Raw genomic sequence first — 25405 nt, 5'->3', positions numbered from 1 at the left:
ATTCAATTGAACATATGCTCCATGGTTTCTCTATTCATTTAAAGGCTGAAGGGCATTTGGGCTAGTCCCATGATATGGCAAATTGTAAACAGTGCTGTTATGTACATAGGTGTAGACAGATCTTTTCCTGTTAAACTGTTCATGTTATTAGGATAGATACCTAATAGTGGTACTGCTTGGTCAAATGGAATTTTCATTTTTATTTGCGTGAGATATCTCCATATCGTTTTTGCACAGGGGCTATACCAGCTTGCAATCCCACCAAGAGTGGTTGAGAGTTCCTTTTTCCCCTGCAACCTTGCCAACACCCCCTCCCCAGAAAACAGTATTAAAAATATTACAATAGATAGAGCAGATCTATCTATTGATAGATCTATTCTATCAATAGAATAGATCAGTGATACTGAAAGTAACATTAGAAAAGCCCTTTCCAAACATGGCTCAGTGCTTGTCACTGTCAGCATTCCTAAGTGGCATGTTTCCTAGGATGATAACTTAAATTTTGGTATGTGAAGTATGTTTCCTTACTGTTTTCAAGTCTCGTTATATGATGGATCTAAATTATATTAAAAAAAGAAATCCAAAATTGATTTCAAAGACCTATGAAGAGCTCACACAACTCAACAAAAACAAAGTAAACAACCCAGCCAAAAAAAATGGGCAGAAGAACTAAAAAGACACTTCCCTAAAGAGGAAATGCAAATAGCCAAAAGGTATATAAAAAAATGCTCAACATCACTTATAACCAAGGAAATGCATATCCAGACCACAATGAGGTACCAACCTACACCAGTGAGAATGACCTATATCAAAAAAAACTGGCAACAACAAAAGCTGGAGAGGATATGGAGAAAAAGGAACCCTTTTACACTGCTGGTGGGAATGTAAACTAGTCCAACCACGATGGAAAAGTGTGTAGAGGACCCTCAAATTACTAAAAAGGGAGCTATTATATGACCTAGTGATTCCACTCCTAGGACTCTACCCAAAGGACACAAAAACATAATTTGAAAGGTAACCTGAACAACTATGTTTACTGCAGCACTATACACAATAGCCAAGCTATGGAAACAACCTACATGCCCCAAGCCAGATGACTGGATCAAGAATATGTGGTATACACTACCTCACACCATACACAAAAATCAACTCAAAATGGATTAAAGAACTAGACATAAGACCTGAAACCATAAAATACATAGAAGGAAATATAGGCGAAACACTACGGGATTTGCACATCAAAGACATCTTTACAGACACATCACCCAAAGCAGTGATAGTGAAGACAAAGATAAACAGCTGGGACTACATCAAATTAAAGAGCTTCTGCACAGCAAAAGAGACAATAACAAAAACAAAGAGAAACCCCACCAACTGGGAGAACATTTTTGCACCCAACACTAATGATAAAGGACTGATCACAAAAATCTGCAAAGAGCTGATGAGACTCAGCAACAACAAAGAAAATAATCCAGTCAAAAAATGGGCAGAAGAGCTAAAAAGAAACTTCTCTGAAGAGGAAATGCAAATGGCCAACAGCCATATGAAAAAATGTTCAACATCACTTGTCATCAGGGAAATGCAAATCAAAACTACCATGAGATACCATCTCACACCAGTGAGAATGGCACATATTAAAAAAACTAGCAACAACAAATGTTGGCGAGGGTGTGGAGAAAAAGGAACTCTTCTGCACTGTTGGTGGGAGTGCAAACTGGTCCAACCACTATGGAGAGCTGTGTGGAGATTTCTGGACCTACTAAACATAGAGCTTCCATATGATCCAGCAATTCCACTCCTAGGTATTTACCCAAAGGACACAGAAACATCAATTCCAAAGAGCACCTGCACCCCTATGTTTATAGCAGCACTGTTTACAATAGCTAAGCTTTGGAAACAGCCCAAATGCCCAAAAATAGATGACTGGATCAAGAAGATGTGGTACATATATACCATGGAATATTACTCAGCAATCAAAAAAGATAAACACATGCAATTTGCAGCAACATGGATGGCGCTGGAAGGGATCATGCTCAGCGAAATAAGCCAAAAAGAAAAAGAAAAATACCGGAATGTCTCACTCATAGCAGGAATCTAGAAAACTTAAATAAGGGACCAGGAAAATGAATATAAGAAAGTGAAAATCAAAATCAACAAAAAACTATGAACCAGAGACACTTTTTGGGGGGTGGGGGGCGGGAGGGGAAGGATTGGGGTCAGAATGGGGCGTTTGCAATTGTATGGGGGAAAATAAAAATAAAATTTAATAAAAAAAAAAAAGAATATGTGGTATATATACACAATGAATACTATTCAGCAATCAAAAGATAAACTCATGCCAGTCACAGCAATATGGATAGCGCTGGCAGGGATGATGTTCAGTGAACTAAGTCAGAAGAAAAAAGAAAAATATCAGATGGTTTCACTTACAGGAGGAATATAGGGAAACCAAATAAGGAGTCAGAAAAAAAAAGATAACACTTGCAGGCAAATTATGGAGCTGAGTTATATAGAGGAGGAGGGAGAGGGGTCAAAACAGGGGAGGGAAGAGCACAAGAACTATGGTGATGGTTCACATGTGATATGGTGGTGGGAGACTTACAGCGAATCACACCTGAGGGGAGAAATTAAATACTCCATAAAAATGAACAATGATGTAAGAAAATAAATGAATAAATAAATAAATAAAAGGAGTCCCTAATGCAGGAATTCACAAATTTTGCAGAGTAAAAAGACAGATAAAAGGGAGAACTAATAACTAGCATAAGCCTATATTCCTTTTAAAAGAAATTTTTTTCCAGTTTATTGAAATCACACTAATAACTAATTTAGGTCTATATGTTTAGAACATACCATTTACAGCCTTTTCAATCAATTCTTCACAAGCATCAAAATCACCCTTCAACACCAGTTTATCATGCAGATCTGTTAACATGGGATGTTCTAGGGCAATCTTGGTTTTCTTTTGTAGTGATTCAAAGGCCTCTGTATAGTTGTGTTGTCTGAAGTGTTTTAGGCAAAGGCGAATGGCTTCCTGTTCACGGTACTACTGGAACACAAGAGAAAGCATGAAAAAAAAAATTGCTTAGTTATTACCGTAGGAAACAGTAAGGAATGATTAATTAACTTAAAGAAAGCAATTATTATGTGCTAAGCATTGTACTATTCATCAGTATCATTATTATTTCTAATTTTAAATGGCAAAATTGAAAGTCAATTGTATAACTTTCCAAAAGTCACAAAGTATGCAGCAGAAAGATATGAAACATACAAAGATATACATAGGTATATTTCATGAAGATAATGGATATAAAAAATGTAATCATGTCTATTTCTTAGAGCCTGCATTTTCAAGAAAAGCAGAAAAACTATCAAAGCTCATTAAGATTGTAAAAATTTTAAGTTCCATCTTTTACTAATCAGATTACAATGTTGCTACTAAAAGCACAGAGATCATTAAATAATATAGATAAATTAAATTATACATTTTGTTCTTGGTTCTCAGTAATTAGTTATTACTCGAATGATAGATATTACCAAAAGTTGATGTACTTCATGTTCACAACAGACTTGTGACTCAAAATCATCACAAATTTTAGAATTTTTCTAAACACAGGTTACCTTATCTATTAAACAGCTATAAGTAAAAATCTCAAACAGAATTCCAAAAGAAGAATATTCAATTTACTTATCCCCTCAATAAGGTGAATGCCAAAACACAAACTCGTATAATTTTTCAAAACAGTAACTTTAAGAATGTCATGAGATTTCCACAAATTTCCTACGTATACAACTAATGACATAGAAGCAAAGCTTGATAACCAACAAAAAATATTATTTGAAGCACTATCCTTTAATAAGGCAAAAAATTAAATACTACATTTTAGGAAGATTAATAAGACCTGGAACACAAAACACTTAGTAGTTGGCTAAATTTTTTACTAGTAAAAGGTTATGAAAACATTTTTCATAAGTACTGTCATTAACCAAGATTCTTCCTCATCAAATCACAAAGGAATGATTCTGTATACAAAGTTAACACTAATAATATCTTACCCTTGGCCTCCAAAGGCTTATAACTATCTAGAATCTATTAAACAGTAATACCTTTAAGCTGAGGAGTCTGAATCACATTCACATTTTAAATTTTCTATCAGGCTATATGTATATAAATAGATAGTAGGAGAGGATTTATAAAATAATAGCTTCAAACAAGGACTGAAACACAAAGGAAGGTGAAGATTATATTCTAGAGGATCACAATAAATACAGAAAACTTGAAAAATAAATGAAGCTCAACAATTTTAAGTTCTCAAAAATAAGCTCTCCACAGTTTTATGGAAAAGAGGTGAATCAGCAACTTCCTACAACATCAAGAGGTTAGAGCAAGCATATTAAATAAACATACACACAGACCATGGACTTAGGGAAAATTATTTCAAGTATAAAAAAAGCTTAGTTCTTTTTTATTAGAAGAACCAATAGAATTTTGAAGATTTTAAGTATACACTAAGCATCATATACATAACACCAAAGGGGATTTTTTTAAAGTTTAAATATTTCGTTTCTACCTTGTAAGAAATTATATATTATAGAAATAACTAAGAAGGGCCTCCCTGGTGGCACAGGCAGATGAGTGCAGCACTGTGAAGCTGTCTGCAGCCTCTGCAGTATGGGTTCAATCCCAGCTGTACGGGAAGAAACCCACATGGCGCAGCAGACCTCGCCTGTCTCGCCCGCTGCTGCCTTCGGCAGTGTATTTCGGCCAGTCTGCCTGTTCTGTTCCCCGCTGTCTCTGGTGAATCCTCTCACCCTCCCACACATCGGGCCTATATCCCAGTTCTTGTATAAATAAAATAAATCTTTTTTTAAAAAAAAGAAAAAGAAATATCTAAAAATATAAGAAAAATATAGAAAATACTAATAGAATCCATTTTATATTGCATATAATCAAATGCTAAAAATAAAAAGTTCTTCAATTAAGCTGACCAGAAAAGAGATGAAATTCCACATTGACATTCCTTAGAAAGAAGGCATATTGGTTGCTCAGTTCCTATGAGTAGATTGTTGTATCAGAAAGTGGTAAGTAGATTAAAACTTTATCACCTCCTTGACAAAATTAGACAAGTCTATAATTACATATGAGAAATAAAGATGAACCATATTAAACACAAATTTTTAAAAACCTGAAAAGCCTATTTCCTTATAACTTACACTTACATTTCTCAAGCTGCATCTATTATACAAAATGGCCCATGAATAAACGTATCATTTTCAAAACCCTACAAGATCATAATATTTACGAAAGTTACCTATTTCAAATCCTAGGTATTTAAAAATAAACATTTCTATTTTACATAACACAAATACAACAATACATTTTAAAAGTAATTAAGAACCAAATCTACTCCCATGGAACAATATTTTTAAATAGTTCTATCAAGACAGGTTAAATACAAAATTTAGGGTCAGATGGGTATAACAACATAATGTGAGGCCCTGGAGCCAAACTACCTGAGCATATGAACTGGTTTGAGCATTTTTTTTTAAAGATTTATTTATTATGCATACAAGAGGTGGGGTACAGGCCAGAGGTGTGCTGGGGGTGGTGGTGAGAGGATTCACCAAAGACAGAGTGGGGAACAGAACAGGCAGACTGACCAAAGTATACTATTGAGGGGAACAGTGGGGCAAGTCAGAAGAGGTCTGCTGCGCCATGTGGGTTGCTCCTGGCTGGCGGGGAATCAATCTCATGCTGCAGTGGCTGTAGATAGATTCATAGGTTGCGTCTTAACCCTTGCGCCACTAGGGAGGCCCTGGTTTGAGCATTTTAAAACTATATGGGTCTTAGGCAAAGTACTTAATCTCTCTGTGCTCCATTTGCCATGTGCAATATACGAATAATAATTGTACCCATCTCATAGAGTGGTTATGATTAAATAAGTTATAAAGACTGCTTAGAAGCTGACAGAGTGTAAATGCTTAATACGTGTTAGCTGATTAATCATCACTACTAGTTTCAGTATTTAATTGTTCTAATGAAGACAAAAGATCGATACAATTCTCAGTTTACAGTCATTTTACACATATAATCACGATTTTAAAATACTGTCCTACCTTGCTATACCAGTTGAGACAGGGTTGTACTATATCAGGATCATCAATGCCACTAAGTTCAACATACCAGATGCTAAAGTTAAAGCTGGGTCCCCAGGATAAAAGTGGAACTTTGAGAATAGAAAAAAGAAAACAGAAAAAAAAATTAATATAACTCAAATAAAACTTTAGCAACATAAAACACTGCTGATGCTTATTAGGATTCATTGAATAAATTTTCTGAACATTTTCTATATGCTTAGCACCATGCTAGGCACCATACAGTAGCAAAAACAAACATATAATCCACACCATCAAGAGGTTTCTTTGTTTATAAAAACCTGTTAGATAAATTAAAAGTAATCCCATATCTACCTTATACATAGAGGAGACAGACAGAAGAGAGACAACATACACATAATTGGAGTCACTAAAAAATTAAATCAAAACACCTTTCAGAAATAAAATAGACAAACCTCTAGCCAGACTCACAAAGAAAAATAGGGGAAAAACTCAAATAAATGGGATCATAAATGAAAGAGGAGAAGTTACAACAGACACAGCAGAAATCCAGAAGATATTCAGAGAATACTTTGAACATTTATATGCAAACAAGTTCAACAATCCAGAAGAGATAGACAAATTCTTAGAAATATATAATCATCCACAGCTGAATAAAGAAAACCTAAGCAAGCCAATTACAAGTAGCAAAATAGAAACAGTAATCAGTACAAAGCCATAATAATTAAAACAGCATGGTACTGGAACAAAACAGATACACAATGTATGATGAAAATGCAGTTTGGACTATACCAAAACAAAAAGCTTCTGTACAGCAAGAGACAATAACGAAAACAGAGACAACTCGCAAACTGTGAGGAAGTATTTGCTCTCCATACAACTGATAAGGGACTGATACCAAAAATCACAAACCGCTTACACAACTCAGCAAAAACAAAGCAAACAACCCAGTTAAAAAAATGCACAAAACTAAAAAGACACTTCTCTAAAGAGGAAATGCAAATGGCCAGCAGGTGTATGAAAAAACCCTCAACATCAATTATAACCAGGGAAATGTAAATCAAAACCACAATGAGGTACCACCTCACATTAGTGAGAATGGCTCATTATGAAAAAAACTGATACCAACAAATGCTAGAAAGGATGTAGAGAAAAAGGAACCCTCTTATACTGCTGGTGGGAATGTAAACTATTCCAACCACTATAGAAAACTGTATAGAGGACCCTCAAATTACTAAAAAGGGAGCTACCATATGGCCCCACAATTCTACTCCTAGGAATCTACCCACCAGACACAAAAACATTAATTTGAAAGGAAACCTGCACAACTATGTTTACTGCAGCACTATAAACAATAGCCAAGCTATGGAAACAACCTACATGCCCCAAGCCAGATGACTGGATCAAAAATATGTGGCATATATACACAATGAATACTATTCAGCAATCAAAAGATAAACTTGTGCCATTCACAACAACATGGATGGAGACAGAAGAGATAATGCTTAGTGAAATAAGTCAGAAGGAAAAAGAAAAATATCATATGGTTTCACTTATAGGAGGAATATAGGGAAACCAAACAAAGGGTCAAAAAAAAAAAAAAACCCAACAATGTAAGAAAATAAATAAATAAACATTTTTGGGGAAACGGGGAAAAAATAGTTTTTACGAATTTTAAGAATTGTAACAATTTATCCCAACCAGGTAAACAAATGTGAGTTAAATACCACCAAAAAAAAGAGTTCCATGTCATTCAAGGGCTTTCTCAAAAAGCCCTTAGAAAATATTTGTAAGAAATATTTGTAAGAAAACACAGGGATAAACCTAAAAATATGAACCAAACACACAGGCTTTTAGTTTCACATTATTTTCATGGAAAACTTATCAAGATAATATTGAGAAAAGTTTTGAAAGCAAACAGTGCATAGCATTATCATTTACAGAAAAGTGAGAAATAGTAGGTTATTTAAATATTAGATCCTAAATATCAAATGAATAGCAAGTATCTATAATTATTTAGAGAGCTCCAACTAACATTTCACTTAAATACTACAGAATTAACACAGGGTCAAAGAATAAATCATTATTCTCTACAATTAAAAGGCCCATAGGAAGGACTGAAAAGAGGTTCAATTTCTTGTCTCCAGGCAGCTGAATGTCCAACTGATCCATAAGATATCTCTGTTCTCCTATAAATTATTAAGGGAAGAAACAATGCAACTTCCCTTAACAGATTTTTATTTACACTTCAACTAATGAATAATACTGGAGGATTAACACCTATAGAAGTAATAGTGGCAGTTTCCTTCAAATATGAAAACTAATGACTGAAAGAAATGTTCAAAAGCACAACAATAAAAGGATTTGTTAAAAGGGGGAAGAACATTTTAGTTTGCATGACTAAGCAAAATAGAAGTTGAGTAAGTCCTTTAAAACTGTATAGTCTATATTATATGAGAATATAAGTTATTTTCACTGCTTGTCTATTTGATCTTTAGGGAACGAGTGTTCTGTAAACTGAGGAAAGAGAAAAAGAAGAACTACCCAAGAATTAAATTTATTCAAAAACTTTGAAACTGATAAAATAGAGGGGGCAGGGAAACGGAAATAAACAAATAAAACCTTGTGTGCTTATATAAATTCTCATTGCAAAACAGGGACACAGTTTTTTATTGACAATTATTTAATAAAAATTACAGTTACAAAAGAAAGCAACACTATGGCCAGTTTAACCTTCTGAAAATTGTTTTCCCTTTATAATTGGTCTTTATCAAGACTTCACACATTGTTTTTGCCCAACAGAAGTATTTGACTGAATGAAATGATAGGCTAACACCTGACAGACTGGCAAACAATTACCATTAAGTGCACTGCTTCCACAAGGGGAATTTTTCTCCCAAGTCAAAATGTGGGATTCTGGCTCCTATTTTTGCTGAGGGGTCCAATTCACTTTAATTGCAATTTTAACATATTTTCAAAGGTATGTAATATATGGAAATTAAAATAGGTAAGTCTCCTAATTTTCTAACCTCTAAATAGTGCATCTTATAGGAAAACAAAATAATCCTACAAATAATAATCTTGAGGAGGCATTAAAAATGATTTTAGCACTTGCTAACATTTTTTAATTGAAAATAAAAATAAACAGTCTTAAGTAGGATTTTTCAGCTAGTACTTTCCAACAATTTAGTAGATCGTGAAATTAATGGGTCTGACCAACATATCAGTAAAAAAATGAAATTCAGAAGAATGATATAGAAAATAATTGCAATGAAATGGCTTAAAGAATTCATCAGTACTGGGTTTTAGAATGTTAAAGCATTACAAAAACTGATATACCTTACATTTATTAATTAATGCAATCAAATCACTATATCTTACAAAATCTTCCAAGAATCTTTCAAGTGAAAAAATATTTGGAAAACATTTCACTTGAAATAACTTTAACTTAGTAACCACAGATTCATAAAGCAGGAATTAGTACATTTTTACTGCAAAGAATCAAATAGGAAATGTTGTGGGTTTTGTGATATGCAGTTTCACGCAACTAACTATTTAACACTGCCTTTGTAGTGCAAAAGCAGACACAACATTATGTGAACAACTGACAAGGCAAAGTTCCCATAAAATTTTACTTTATCTTTCTGGCTTATTTCGCTGAGCATGATCCCTTCCAGCTCCATCCATGTTGCTGCAAATTGCATGAGTTTATCTTTTTTGATTGCTGAGTAATATTCCATTGTGTATATGTACTATATCTTCTTGATCCAGTCATCTATTTTTGGGCATTTGGGTTGTTTCCATAGCTTAGCTATTATAAATAGTGCTGCTATAAACATAGGGGTGCAGGTGCCCTTCTGAATTAATGTTTCTGTGTCCTTTGGGTAAATACCTAGGAGTGGAATTGCAGGATCATATGGGAGCTTTAGAAAACCTAAATAAGGGACCAGGAAAAAGACTAATTATAATAAAGTAAAAATCAAAATCAACAAACAACTATAAACCAGAGACACTCTATGGGGGGGGGGTAGGGGCAAAGCAAGGGGAGTGGGAATTGTATGGAGACTATAACCAAGATGAAAATGCATACATTGTGCAAAAAGGAAAAATGATGTAAAAATATATAAAATTAAAATAATAATAATAAATTAAAAAAAATTATTTTGAAAAACAGGACTAGAAGACATTGGTTCACAGGCTACAGTTTGCTGACTGATGTATAAAGAATTTATTTGTATACCAGGATGCTTAAAAACTTACCTATTTTAATGAATCGACAAGGGAACATCTGTTCATCAATTTTATGCTTCAAAGTGAATGTTTCTTTGTTATAATCATTCTTTAAGCCACTGTAGGGAAAAAAAAGAAAGTTGTCAAATCTGACTTCATAATTTAGTAAATATATTAAAACACAGATTAATATTTTCAAATTTTTTAAATTAAACCAGTGCTCAAAATACATGACTTAGGCAATGAAAAGATATACCTGAATATGAGAATATAGGTCAATGCTTGTACATTTCACATCAACTGCATTACAGCTATATTCTCTAAATTACATGACAACTAATAAAAAAGTTCAGTGTTAAAGAATGTGGCTACAGTACCTGCAAATGTGACAGGATCTAGGATCCTAAGTATATAATTAAATATAAGACAAAATATTTAAGCAGTAAGAAGAAAATTACAGACCAATTCACACACGTATCTAACAACTTTGAGTGAAACATTAGAATCTGTCAAAGAACTAAATTATTTAATTCTGGCTGATTAGCTAATGTTGCTTTCATACCTCAATAAATTTCCAATACAACCTTATTCTGTTGTTTTAATAGCATCCACTTCATCCTAAATAAAAATAAACCTGTATCACCTCTCTACTTAGAGCAACTAGGATTGATGCAAGCATTTAGGGAAAAGTCACTTACTTTTTTTTTTTTTTTTTTTACTTTTATACTTACTTTTATGATGCCTCAAGTCCTAAATACTTTCATGACTTAAATCAAATGCAATATAGATGTAATACTCAAGTTACATAAAGAATTGTGCTAATGGGATATACCACATTACAAATACATTCTAAAACTCCAAGGCTTCATTTGTTCATTATATTGGCTATTTGTTTTTTTATTATCTAGAAGGCAAATGAACACTTTCATTCCTGGTGGGCTATATTGTTAAAACCCAAATTTTACTGAGCTCCTTCCAAATGGCAGACACTATGTAAAGATGCTCAGTACATACTCTTTTAAATCTCCAATTTGTAGTAAACCTCCAGAGTATTACTTCTGGATTAGGGCAGTCAACCTTAATGTTTTGGATAGAATTTGTTGGGGTTTTTTTGTTGTTGCTTTTAGAGAATTTGTACTTTTACAGCAAAGATTTTCATTAAAACTGAAAGTATTTCTGAAGTTCAAAAAAAAGATTGAAAAGTATGTTGAAACTTGTTATTTTTTCTTAAATAATATTAACTAATAATTGATTAACTAATAATTATATAAATAATTATGGAATAATTAACTTATAATTTCTTTTGCTTAAAAAAGAAAAAAAGCCAGCTAACTCATGCCACAAGATTGAAATAGGCACTAGGAAAAGAAGAATAGGAATCTCCCTCACCGTGCAGATTTAGCTACAGAGACTAAGACTTCAGCCTGTTTAGAAGACAACTCTTTACTCCTCATAATCATGGCTTACCTAGACAACAGCTCTGTCATATTTTCTTCATTCATTCCACCAAAGACTTTAAATTTCTTCAAATTGCAGACATGAGTTTTTTCATATTTTCCAAATGTGATATTTTGGACTATAGCAGGTCTTTCAAGCTTCAGAATCAAGTACTAAAAAAAGAAAAAAAAAATGAAAGAAACAATCAAATCATATCCTACTCTGTTTAAAACAAATAGATAACTTTACAAGTTAAAACTCTGAACAGGTAACAGAAGAAAATATAAGGCCCATCCTGTCCACCTTGCACAAGTAGATTTTGATTTTTTTAATTAGTTAAGAATAGTACATAAGAGCCTTATATACCACCCCCCATAGTGCTACTCCTTTTCCCCCAGAAACTACATCACTGTGAATAAAGGGAGGAAAAAGGGCTAGTGAGATAATCAAGGAAAGCATTCAATGAAAAATATAACAGACTATGAACAACCAAATGAAACCAGATTAGAACAAAAAAGTAACAATTACATATTCTTTTTAACTATACTTCAACAGTAAATTCGATGTTCAAAATCGGTGATAAAATGTTAAACCTGGAAACAGAGATTTACTAATTATTCCTGCCAATTTTATAAGTTAAAACCCCACTCCTGTGTAGATTAATCTAATGGAGCTCAAGTTTTTTTAATTATGCACTGGTTAAAATGGGATCAGTTAATTAGGAAACATTTTGCATTCTAGAGACTGTTTTCAATCATAAAAATTGAAAGAAACTATTGCTGGTTGAATACATGGAGGGATTCACTATTTAGAAAATAAGATTCAGATATTTTGTCTCAAGTGGCTTCATGCTTCATGGTAATAGTGAGTAATACAGGTGATAAATGTGTTAAGAATTAAGTTGGTAAGCCTACTTTGTACCAAACACAAAAATCACCTCAAAATGGATAAAAATTGATCCAAAATCAATCCTTAAGATCAGAGACTCAGATGTAAGAGTTAATACTATAAAACCCTTAAAACAGGATAAATCTTCATGATTTTGGATCAGACAATGGATTATTAGTTATGATACCAAAAATACCAGCAGGAGAATATAAAATCAATTGCACTTCATCAAAATTAAAATTTTTGTGCATCAAGGGACACTATCAAGGAAGTGAAGAGTCAATCTTCAGAATGGGGGAAAATATTTGCAAATAAAATATCCAATAAGGGTCTAATATCCAGAATATATAAATCTTACAACTCAACAAGCCAACAACCAAATTTTACAATGGTCACAGGACCTCAACAGCCCCTTCTCTAAAGAAGAAAAATAATGTCCAATGGGTACGTGAGAAGATAATCAACATCATTCATCATTCAAATCAAAACCACAATTAAATACTTCAAACCAAATAGGATGGTAATAATAATAAAAACAAGAACAAGTATTGGCAAGAATATGTAGAAATTGAACACTCATATATCAAACAGTGTGGAAAATAGTTTGGTGGTAATTAAGTTCAACTTAGAAAGAAGTTTATGACCCAGAATATCTCCTTCGAAGTGTAAAAGCAAAAGAACTGATGGGATTTAGTAAAAGTTGAATATATGGAGAGAAGAAGGAAGTATCAAGATGATGATTTAGTTTCTGACTTGAATAACTGCATAGGAGAGAACAGCATTTACTCTGACGGGAAGAACAGGCAAGAAAACAAACAAACAAACAAACAAAAAAAAACAGGTAGCATGAAAATGAGATTATATATCTCTGTATGTCTCAGATTGAGTAAAAAAACACCCAGTGTTTTGAACAACAGTGATTTCTTTGTGATTTTCTAATGATTCAGTGGGTCCAATGGACAATTTTTCCATTGGTATCTCCTAAATTCATTTATGTAGCTGTATCAGCTGGTAGGTTGGCTGAAGGACTGGACTTACTTGGGGGTGAGGAGTGGAAACTAGACTTAGCTTAGCTGACCACAACTCTTCAAGTAGATTTGTATCCTCAAGAAAGTTAAATGGGTTTTATTCAGAGCATAGTGGTCTCAAAGTTATAAGACAGAGCAGAAGCTATTGCTCAGAAGTTGCAATAACACTTTCACAGAATTTTCTATTAATAAGGAAACAACAAAATTTTAAAATAGACAAACTTCGGAACAAACACTTCACAAAGGAACATTTAGGAAGGTAAACAAGCATATGAAAAGATGGTCAAATTACTTATTGTACAAATGCAAATTAAAACCACAAAGATTTGTTCATTTAATTTTCAATGCATCTTTATTTGTAACAGCCAGAAACTAGACAACAATCCAAAGTCATCAACAGGTGATACATCCACACAAAAGAATTCAATTAAGCAGCAAAAATGAATTACTGATGCAAATTATAACACAGACTAAGCTCAAAATAGTTTTAAAAATTGAGTCAAAAATTTCTATTTCTCCATTTACATAAAATCCTAGACATACAAATTAATCTATACTAAAAGAATACAGATCAGTGGTTGCCTAGAGATGATATGGGCAAGGTTGGAGGAATTAAAAGGAGACATGGGAAGCTTTTGGAATAATTGATACGTTTAGTATTTTAAGGGTAGTGGTATTTTCAAGAGCATGCACATGTCAAAACTTATCAAATTGTACACTAAAAATGTAAGCTTATTGTGTCAGAATTAATAAATGTTTAAAAAATAATTAAAGTGCTAAGAAAATAAATAATAAAAGTCAGACTGGGAAGAAATTTTACATTTAAAAAAGATTTATTTTATTTATTTATGCATACAAGAACTGTAGGGCAGAGGTGCAAGGGGTAAGAAGATTCACCAGAGACAGAGTAGGGAGCAGAACAGGTGGATCTACTGAAATACACTGCTGAGGGGAGCAGCAGGCGAGGGGAGCACTGCTGAGGGGAGCAGCAGGATTAGCAGAAGGCTAACCATGTGGGTTAGCTCCCTGGCCAGGGATGGAGATCAGACTGGATATCTAGCTCATACCACAGTGGCTGGCTAAAGCTTGATAGCGCTGAGATTTTAACCCCTGCAACACCAAGGTGGCCCCCCTGGGAAGAAATATTTGTAATATATAAAAAAAAAAACTTATAACCAGAATATATATAAGCAACTCCTATAATTCAGTTAAAAAAAAACACACACACACCATTTTTTCATGAGGAAAAAGAATTCACAAAAAAAGAAAAATAAAGAGTGAGTAAACAAATGGGAAAAAAGTGTTTACTATCATTAGTCATCAGGGAATTATAAATTAAAACCACATTAAAACCACTTCACACTAATAATAATCACTAAAATTAAAATGTCTGTTACTATAAATGTTGGTGAGGCTGTGAAGCAACTAGCAGTCTGCTAATTTCATATAAAGTAATATACCCCATCTTAGATACAGTAATTCTACATCTAGATATATAACCAAAATAATTAAAATTTATGTATTATTTTTAAAATCTTGCTTACACACATATATAAACTCTATTCATAGTCAGTAAAAGTAGAAATCATGCAAATGACCATAAACAGGAGAATGGATAAATGAATAGTGTGGCATATCTATAAAACAATTATATTCTGTAATGAATGAAATGCAATGTGTGCAGGAGCATAAAATATATCAAAGACATTCCTGCAAATTAAAGAAATAAAGGAAACTTATTTAGCTAAGGGATAACACTATTCAATAAGATCAAAATGTGATTAAACATTAAAATTTTTACCTATGAGATATTTCTATCTGATCATTGTGTTTTACTACATACAAAGTAAGATCAGGCACATTCAGAGTGGTACGGCCATAGACAGTGTTTACCTAAAATTAGAGATTTTTTGTTTTACTTATGTAACTTTTTTAATAACAAAAATACTATTTGATTATTAATAAAATTATATGTACACAAACATGCTTTCTGCTGGGTTTAGGGGGTGTTGCATATGGGATGACAGTTGGTGTACATCAGATTGTATGAAGACTCATTTTTACTGGTTTCAGCACTCTACTAGTGTAATTAATCATTTATTCAGTAGGGCCACATAATGTTAACTGGTTTACAATGATTATCTGTAATGGCTTCTTGGGGTCAATCTCCCAGCTTTTAGGTTGAGGTCTGGGGATATGAGTCAGACTGATCCTTCTCTGTCTCTTAACAGTCCCTTTATATTAAAAGAGAAATGGAAATGCCCCAGGAATTGAAACCTGAATTAGTGAGAACAGGACATCAGCATATGTAGTCCTTCCTCCAAGGATGCCAGGGTCTCACTTAGCCCTCCCACAACCCTAGGGCCTAGGTACTCTTGTTACCTCTGTTTTACAGATCACGAAATTGGGGCATAAAATGGACAAATTATTTCCAGCATTCATAGCTTGGGTACTCAAGTCCCACAGGTGAGGGTCCCCACCCTGGCAAAAAAAAAAAAAAAAAAAAAGCAGAATTTTATTGCAAAAGCTTCTCTGCATGTTGCTTTTTTCATTCTACAAGGGAAATCCCTCCAACTGATACGAAGCTCATTCACTCTATTTAAATGGCTGACAAAGTTCCACAAAAAATGTTTTCTACCATTCCCCTGTAGATGGGTAGTCTTTTCTCCCTTGTATTTACAGAATTTCAAGAATTGCTGTATTAAATATTTAAATGTGGGCCTGCCCGGTGGCGCAGTGGTTGAGCGCTGGGTTGCGAAGTTGCCCGCAGCCTCTGCAGCGCCGGTTCGATATCCGGCTGCTCCCCGGCCACCTGAGGAGGGTCCCACATGGTGCACAGACCTCTCCTGCCGCCCGCTGCTCCCCTCAGCAGTGTACTTCGGTCCTTCTGCCTGCTCTGCTCCCCGCTCTGTCTCGGGTGAATTCTCTCACCCTCCCGCGCTTCTGACTGTACCCAGTGCTTGTATAAATAAATAAATAAATCTTCAATAAATAAATAAATAAATATTTAAATGTATCTAACATTCTTATACACTTATGCTTTTATTTCTAAGAAGCAGAGTACTGGCAAGAACCACCTAGTAGTACTATGTACAACCCCTTGCCAAATTATATTCAAAGGACACTATAGCAATTCAGATTTTCATCAAAATGTATTGGTCCTCTTCTTCCCAAATTTCTGCAACAATGGGTATTATCATTTTTTTAAATGTCTCTATAGGTGACACATTTTGAATACCGTATGGATAAAAAAAGAAAACTATTATAAAGCCTTGACAAGATACAAAAAGCAAACATCTGAAGGTACAGAATACCTGAGTGAACAGAAAGTGAACAAAAGCAAACTCTGGTGGGACATGCATGTTTACTTGGAAAAGAGGAGGCAGGAAGCTAAAAAGTATGTCCCACCTCCAAATGTGTATTATGGGAGCTGAGTATACGCTTATAGCAGTCACAGCATCAGGAGGAATAAACACTGAAAGACCCACAACTTTCTTGCCCAGAAAAAATGTTTGCAAAACCATGATAATTGAAGAGAATGGTTTATTTGGGAGCTCTCCAAAGAAACAAAACTAATAGGAGATAAGAATAGAGAATAGAGAAAGAGAGAGATTGATTTACTATGGGAACTGGATCATGCAATTACAGAGATGAGAAATTCCAGGATACACCCTCTGCAACCTGAAGAAGCAGAAAAGTGGATTCGCCAACCCCAGTCTAGCCTTCAGATAACTGTACTAGTCAATGATCAACTGAAACCTCACAAAGACACCAAGCCAGAACCATCCAGCAAGCCACTCTTAAATCCTGACACTTAGCATAAAATAACAGCTAAGTTTTTAACAGCTAAGTTTTGGGATAATTTGTCACACAGCAATAAATAACTAATACAGCATCCAAGGTCAAAAGAAATACTAACAGTTTTTTTTTGTTGTTTTGTTTTTGTTTTTTGTTTGTTTGTTTTTTTAAAGGATATTTTCATTTTTTTTTTTTTTAAAGAGGCATGTTTTATTTATTTATTTATTTGTTTGTTTGTTTTGTTTATACATGCACTGGGAACAGTCAGAAGCGCGGGAGGGTGAGAGAATTCACCAGAGCCAGAGCGGGGAGCAGAGCAGGCAGAAGGACCAAAGTACACTGCTGAGAGGAGCAGTGGGCAGCAGGAGAGCTCTGTGCGCCATGTGGGACCCTCCTCCAGTGGCCGGGGAGCAGCCGGGGATCGAACCGGCGCCGCAGAGGCCGCGGGCAGCTTCGCAACCCAGTGCTCAACCGCTGCGCCACCGGGGAGGCCCAGAAATACTAACAGTTTTACTTATATATTCAGGTTCAACAACTTAATAATAATTTTGGTCCTGACAACTTGGTAGCCATCTATAAAAAAACAAGAGACATAATTTAAAAGAAGAACATTTGTATTTCATTCCTAAATAAATATTATTACGTACTAATGTGATGATATGTGCATGTTGGACACTACACAACTTCTCAAACACTTGAATTAGCCTGAAATCTACCACTCACATTTCCTGAACCACATTAATTTTCCCATATGACACTTGTTTTTTATCACAACAAATACAACATGCCAGCTTTGCAAATCTATGACATTATAAAAGAGGAAATATAAAAATTGATAACTATGATGGCAGCTTTCAAGGATATTACAATCTAATGAAAAAACTACACACAAACAACTAACTGTAACACAAAATAAAAAGACATGTGATCCTATGATAGATACAAAATAAGTGCTTCTGCCATTAAAAAAGAATAAAAGATTTAAAGTTAATGTAAGAGATCTGTGAGGCTCGCCTCTTCATGCTGCCCTGCCCACCCCTGAAGGAACACATCCTTAAGGAAGACAGCTGGGGGAATTGTAAGTAAGCAATGAGTCTCACTGGTCCACTCGTTGACTTCTAGAATGGGAGCAGCTAGAACCAAGGGAAGAGAGGAATTTTGGTGAAGACTTTAAAAAACCCAGTCTCGATGGCAGGAGAGAGGAGACGCTCTTGCTTCTGCTCAGGTCCCATGCACACTCCTTCTCCTGGCCCCAACCTGTGGCTCTTTTTCTGGCTTCCATGCATTGGTAGGCTGCACTATCCGTTTCTTGAGAGAAGATGGCAGCCACCATCTTGACGTTGTATTGGATTCAGCGTGGGTGGTACATTTTTAAATTTGGTTCTTTCCTTTACTCCCAGTCCTGTGGGTCAGACACAATCTCTTGCTTGTGTTTCCTGCAAAGGTTGCCTTGGATTCACTCTCCTGGTAGCTCTGCTCTTGGGCCTTGGCTGCTCTGCTTTGGGACTTTGCCTGTTTAGCTTAACAGTTGCCCACATGGGGATGGCTGACTTTGGAGTTTCACTGGGAGTCCATATTTTGATACTCTTCTCCCCATTACTTCTCCTCTCCCCCTCTCTATTGTCTTTGAATCTCTTACCAATAAAAAATTTTTGAGCACACATGAGTTTGATTACTTTCCTTTTATGTACATGGGCACGAATCCTTAGGATAGACAACAAGGGTTTTTTTTCCCCTTTACAGTTTGGAATCCCTTGGGTACTCCTTGGTATTGTCCAGGATCACTAATTAGTAATAGAGAAATACTTCTATCTACCTGCTGCTTCCAGAAAGTGGCCCCTATCCAAATAATACAAAATTAAAAATTTAGAAATCTAGAAATAAAATAGTTATATTATAGTCCTAAAACCTTATTTTTATGGATGAAGAAATACAATCCTAGAGGGTTAACTGCCTGCCCCTAAATAAGATAGTCACTACAGATTCTTTACAATATGTAAGAGACAGAAGTTGTCTAAAGCATTGTGAGAAGAGAATATAAAAGCAAGAATTTTCCCTACTTCTAATTCCTTGTCATAAAATAAACTTGAACATTTAGAAAAGAGAGGCAATATTTAACTTCTGTGTTTGGTTATTTGTTAGCAAAAGGCTTAAAATTTATATCAAAGTGCTTTAAGAGTTAATTTTTATTACCTGGACAACTGCCATCCAGTCAAAACTACAAAAATATCGTCCTTAATCACTGAAATAACACTTTTCACCCATACTGTGTTATTTATTTTGTTTGTCTTTCTCTCCTCAGAAAACAAGCTCCACAAGGGGAGAAACTTTTGTCATCTTATATGCTCTAATTACCTCTGGTTTTGTTCACTGGTGTACTTCAAACACCAATAACGGGCTATGAAAAACTGAAGCCTCTCAATATGTTTATCTTGAATTGAATGAATGTTAGTGAAAAGCAGAAGTAATATCTTAGCACCCATGCATACATATATAATCCATCCTAATTCTGAAAAAGGAAAGGAGTAGCTGAAAGGGTTTGGGTGATTTCCATTCTTCTCTACATTCATGTCCTTATTTGCTTAGATGCATATACTAAACATCATTCAAAATTTCTTACTGTCAGTAAAGCGCTGTGAACATTAAACGGTATATCCTGGTAACACTGATACTTTGGATCTGAGTGATACCATAGCCACTAGCCACCTAGTACTGGTTAATCTAAATCAATTAAATAAAAATTGATTTCCTCAATTCTATTTTCAGGTGTTCAACAGCTACCTAAGGCTAGCTCTTATCATATTATACAGCTGAAATTATGTAATATTTTCATCACTGCAGAAAGTTTACCAGACATTATCCTAGACCTATAATGAAACAGACAATATTAGCTACCCTTTCACTAAAGATCCCCAAAATACTATACTTTTCTTTTTCTATTTGTTACTTAGATTTTTCTGTTTTCTCCCTCATGACACTTATCAGCTTGCTATTAATGTGCCTCTCTTTTACAGTGATGCCGCCCCTTACATAAACTTGCTTCCAGAAATCTGAGAAAATAACCACAGAAAGTAATATATATTCAAAGTAGAGTGAAGGAAAAGCCCTCAGGACCTAAAATTTTATCACAACGATTTTGATTTTGCAGAGTCCTCTTTTTCCTTTCTTCTTACTCTTAGACCAGGTCAAGACATGACAAATGAACTGTCAGTTAAGGTACACTTTCCCATTATTCATGGATTCAGTATCTGCAAATTCATCTACTTACCAAAATGTATTTGTAACGCCAAAATCAGTACTTGGAGCATTTTCACACTCATCAACATGTGCAGAGCAGCAATAATAAGAGTTTCCTGGCACCTGTTCTCTCAGCTGCAGTCAAACAAGGCACACTTTGCCTTCTTGTTTTAGTTCTCATACTATAAACAAGTGTCCCTTTCACAGTCTACTTAGTACCACATTTTTTATGTTTTTGTCTTTTCTGTTGGTGATTTCACAGTCTAAAATGGCCCCCAAATACAGTGCTGAAGTTCTGACTAGTATTTCTAAACAGGAGAAATTGTGATGTGCCTTACAGAGAAAATATGTGTTAGATAAGCATTCTTCAGGTTATTAGCTATGAGCGCAATGTTAACAAATAAATAATGTATGCAAAATAAGGTGTTTTCAAACAGAAACAAAACAAAGCATGCGTACCAAGAGATAACATACAAGAACGTTCATTGCAATCTGCTCATAAGCAAAAAACTGTAAAAACCCAAAAGCCCATCAACCGCAAAAGGGACGAGTACATTTTGGCATACAAATCCACCAGAATACTATATAGTAGTGAAGATCAACAAACAACAGTTATACTCAACCATATTAATAAATATGATGTCAAACAAAGAAATAAAAGCAAATCATAGAAAATTTATAGTTATTCAATTTATATTATATTTATATAAGGTCAAAGCCAGATAAAACTTGGATGACTTTAGACACTACCTGCCAAGGAACAAAATCAGCTCAGTTCTGATATCATCTAAATATATTACTTTATTAAAATAACAAACTATATTAAGTTCATTTTCCCTAAAAGGTAGTCACTGAGTCACTGAACTGAAGTTCAATTTACTAACATTTCCTTAAACATTTAAAGAATGACTGGCATTTATGAATGGTAAATGCCACAACCACTTCTCAGACAGTATTCAGATAGGTCAACTGATGAGAGCAGTAACAGCATCTGAACCAGTTCCTTTTAAATAACATTTTCCTCAAAGAATATCAAAAAACTTAGTTTTTCATCAGTATAATCCAAAAATTATATAAATTAGACTTTAAATGTTCTGGTAGCCAAAAGTAAAAAGTCTGTTTCAACACATTACATTTCCCAATGAAATATTTTTTTCCCAAAATTTAAACAAGAGGAAATAAAAATGTACCTCGTAAATTCAAAGAACGAATAAACTATTAATGAATTACAGGTAACATATCAATTAAATGCCTAATTAAATTTTGGTTTCTAAATGGAAGTCTACACATAATCTAAAAGGAGTTACACATAATCTCACCTGGGGAGGATAGTTGCTCTCTGAAGACCACCTCGAAGACTGGTCATTTGGTTTATCCACTAAAATATTCCTGAAATATATAAAGAGGAAATTACAGCACTTAATTAAAAGAATACGTAAACACAAATGTGCAAAAAGAGAAAAAATTTACCTGATGCTGATTATTATCACAGTTTTACAATGTTTGAAATTTAAGCAAGAAAGGAAAATAAAACAGATTAAGAAACCCAGAAAGCCTCTTTATACATAAGATTTTAAAATATGATAATGGTAGCATTTCAAACAATAGAGCAAAGCCAAAAAAAATAGTTCTACTTCATACCACATAAAAAAAATGAACCAACAAGTATTTAGGAATTTAAGCAATAAAATTCCTAATAATAAATAACATATATACAACATATAATATGGTATTACATTACAATTATACCATATTATATACTATATATAGTATGTATATTTTACCTGTACTTTTTATAACATATGTTGATACACATATAAACAACCTTTGGATCAAGAAGGTCTTTTAAACACAGTATCAAAAGCAGAACTGTAGATGGAAAAAGTTAAGTGCTACAAGTATCTTTGAATGATGGTGCTTTTACTGTAAATGTCAAGGTTAAAGACAAATGGCTAGGTAGTATTAAGAAACAAGAAATATCCTAAATAAACAACCTAAAAAAAATCAATGAAATTAAAAATTGGTTCTTCAAGAAGATAAAGTAGACAAACTTCCAACTAGGCTAACAAAGAAGAGAAAATACACTAATTAAAAGAATCACAAATGAAAGAAGAAATCACTACAAATAGCACATGATTTCAAAGGACCATAAGAGATTACTATGAACAATTATATGCCAATAAATTTGGCATAACCTTAAAGAAACTAATTTCTAGATCAATGTAGTGTACCAAGATGAAGTCAGTAAATAATAGATGAGTTGAACAAATTGACAAGTATGAAATTTGAAACTGCAATAAAAAAAACTTCAGAAAAACAAAAGCCTAGAACCACACAGCTTTACAAATAAATTTTATCAAATGTTTAAAGAACTAATACCCATCTTGCTTACATTATAAAAAGAAACACTCCCTAATACAATTTACAATACCAACATTATCCTAGTACCAAAACCACAAACAGATAGCACAAGAAAATTATAGACCAACATCCCTGATAAATATCTATACGAAAATATTCAACATACCGTTAGCAAATCGAACTAATAGCATATCGCAAGGATTATACACCATGATCAAGTAGGATTTATCCCAGGGATGCAAGGATGATAACATATGTAACTTAATCAATGTAGTACATCACATCAACAGATGTAAACATGAAAGTCATATGATGAAATCAGTAGATGCAGAGAAAACATTTAATAAGATTCAGCATCCATTTATGATAAAAACACTAAATAGGTGGGAACAGAGGGAAATTATTACTTCAATATAATAAAAGAAATTAGAATACTTAGTGGGGAAAAAAATGAAACTTTCGGGCTTCCCGGTGGCTCAGAGGGTTGAGCACTGTGCTGTGAAGCTGTCCACAGCTTCTGTGGTGTGGGTTTGATTCCCGGCCCACCAGGGAGATACCCACATGGCACGGCAGACCTCTCCTGCCTTTCCTGCTGCTCCCCTCAGCAGTGTCTTCAGTCCATCTGCCTGTTCTGCTCCCCATTCTGTCTCTCCCCACCCCCCACTCTGGCCTGTACCCCAGTTCTTGTATAAGTAAATAAATCTTTAAAAAAAACTTTAAAAAAAAAAAAGAAACTTTCCCCTTTAGACCAGGAACATGAGAAGGATACCCACCGTCACTTTTGTTTGACTTAGTATTAGAGGTTATGGCCAAAACTATCAGACAAAAATGGGAAATAAAGGGAATCGAGTCAGAAAGGAAAAAGTGAAACTATCACTAATCACAGATATTATATTACATATATAGAAAATCCTAATGATTCTATTAGGAACAACAGATGAATATAGCAAAATGGCAGGTCAAAATCAACATACAAAAATCTACAGTCTTTTTATAACAAACAAAAAGCAAAATAAATTGAGAAAATAACATTATTTATAATTGCTTCAAAAAGAACTAAATACTTAGGAATTAACCTAACTGTGGAGGTAAAAAAAAAAACAACAAACTAGAAGATGCTATTAAAAGGACTCAGGTAGCAACATGAGGATATAAAAGAATATCCCTGTGTATGGATGCGGGTATCAATACAATCAAAACAACTATTCTGCCTATAATGATACATAAATTTACCACAAGCCCCATCAAAATACCAACACCTATTTTTCAAAGCTATGAAACAAACAAAAAAAGGAAATGAAATTTACATGGAACCACAAAGGCCTCAAACTGTAAAAGTGAATCTGAGAAAAAAAGGAGAGTAAAGGGTATCATGTTACCTGATTTCAAACTTGACTATAAAGCAACAGTGCTAACAACAATGTGGTATTGGCACAAAAACATATACATGAATCAATGGAATAGGACTGAAAACCAGAAGTAAATCCAAGTACATACCTAATCTATGATTAAGCAGCTATGCTTATACAATGGGGAAGGACAATCTCTTTAACAAATAGTCCTGGGAAAATTGGAAAGTCATACATAAAAGAAGGAAGTTAGATTACACTCTAACTCCATACACAAAAATAAACTCCGAATGAATCAAAGATTTAGATAAAAGACCTGCAACAGTAATATAGTAAGAAGAAAACACTGGCAATACATTCCATGACATCGATGATAAAAAATATTTTTGATGATGCAAGCCCTATGGCAAGGGAAACAAAAATAAAAATAAACAAATAGGACTACCTTAGTTTAAAAGCTTTTATAAAGGGAAAGAAAATACCAGAAGATTAAAAAGACACCCAATTGGGCCTCCCTGGTGGCCTAAGGGTTAAGTCTCAGCCTTATGCTCAACCCCTGCCCAGGTTGCTAACCCACATAGGGTGCAGCAGAACTCTCCTGTCTTGCTCCCCTTAGCAGTGTATTTCAGTAAATCTGCCTGTTCTGCTTCCCATTCTGTCTCTGGTGAATCCTCTCACCCTCTACACCTCTAGCCTACACCTCAGTTCAATGCCCAAAAAAAGAAGAAGAAACCACAGTTAACTAATTGTATAAAACTTTTAAATTTTGTATTATAAAAATACCATAAAGAAAGACAGGAAACAAGCGATAGTCTAGGGGGAAAAAAGTTAACAACTTAGATGACTAATAAAGGATTCACATCTAAAATATGCAAAATATTCACATTGAGAATAAGATGAACAAAATAAGAAATGAACAGAATGCATGTCAATGAAGTCATTAAAATGGCAAATAAATAA

The 25405-nt window shown here is 34.1% G+C and overlaps 1 protein-coding gene across 1 annotated transcript in view; it reads right to left on the bottom strand.

The window, feature by feature from the left end:
• MKLN1 (muskelin 1) overlaps positions 1-25405 on the bottom strand; it is a gene marked incomplete at both ends in the record, with an annotated part of 130020 nt that overhangs the window by 77733 nt on the left and 26882 nt on the right. The window contains 5 exons of the mRNA XM_084230956.1: positions 2854-3046; positions 6118-6227; positions 10378-10466; positions 11815-11957; positions 22055-22124. Of these exons, the coding sequence (XP_084087082.1) occupies positions 2854-3046; positions 6118-6227; positions 10378-10466; positions 11815-11957; positions 22055-22124 (605 nt within the window). The remainder of the gene's footprint in view (positions 1-2853; positions 3047-6117; positions 6228-10377; positions 10467-11814; positions 11958-22054; positions 22125-25405) is intronic.

The sequence above is a fragment of the Talpa europaea genome (genome assembly GCF_964194135.1).
Source record: "Talpa europaea genome assembly, chromosome: 3".
Classification (NCBI taxonomy): Eukaryota; Metazoa; Chordata; class Mammalia; order Eulipotyphla; family Talpidae; genus Talpa; species Talpa europaea.
The sequence above is the reverse complement of the archived record's forward strand: the minus strand, read 5'-3'. Positions and strand labels throughout refer to the sequence as shown.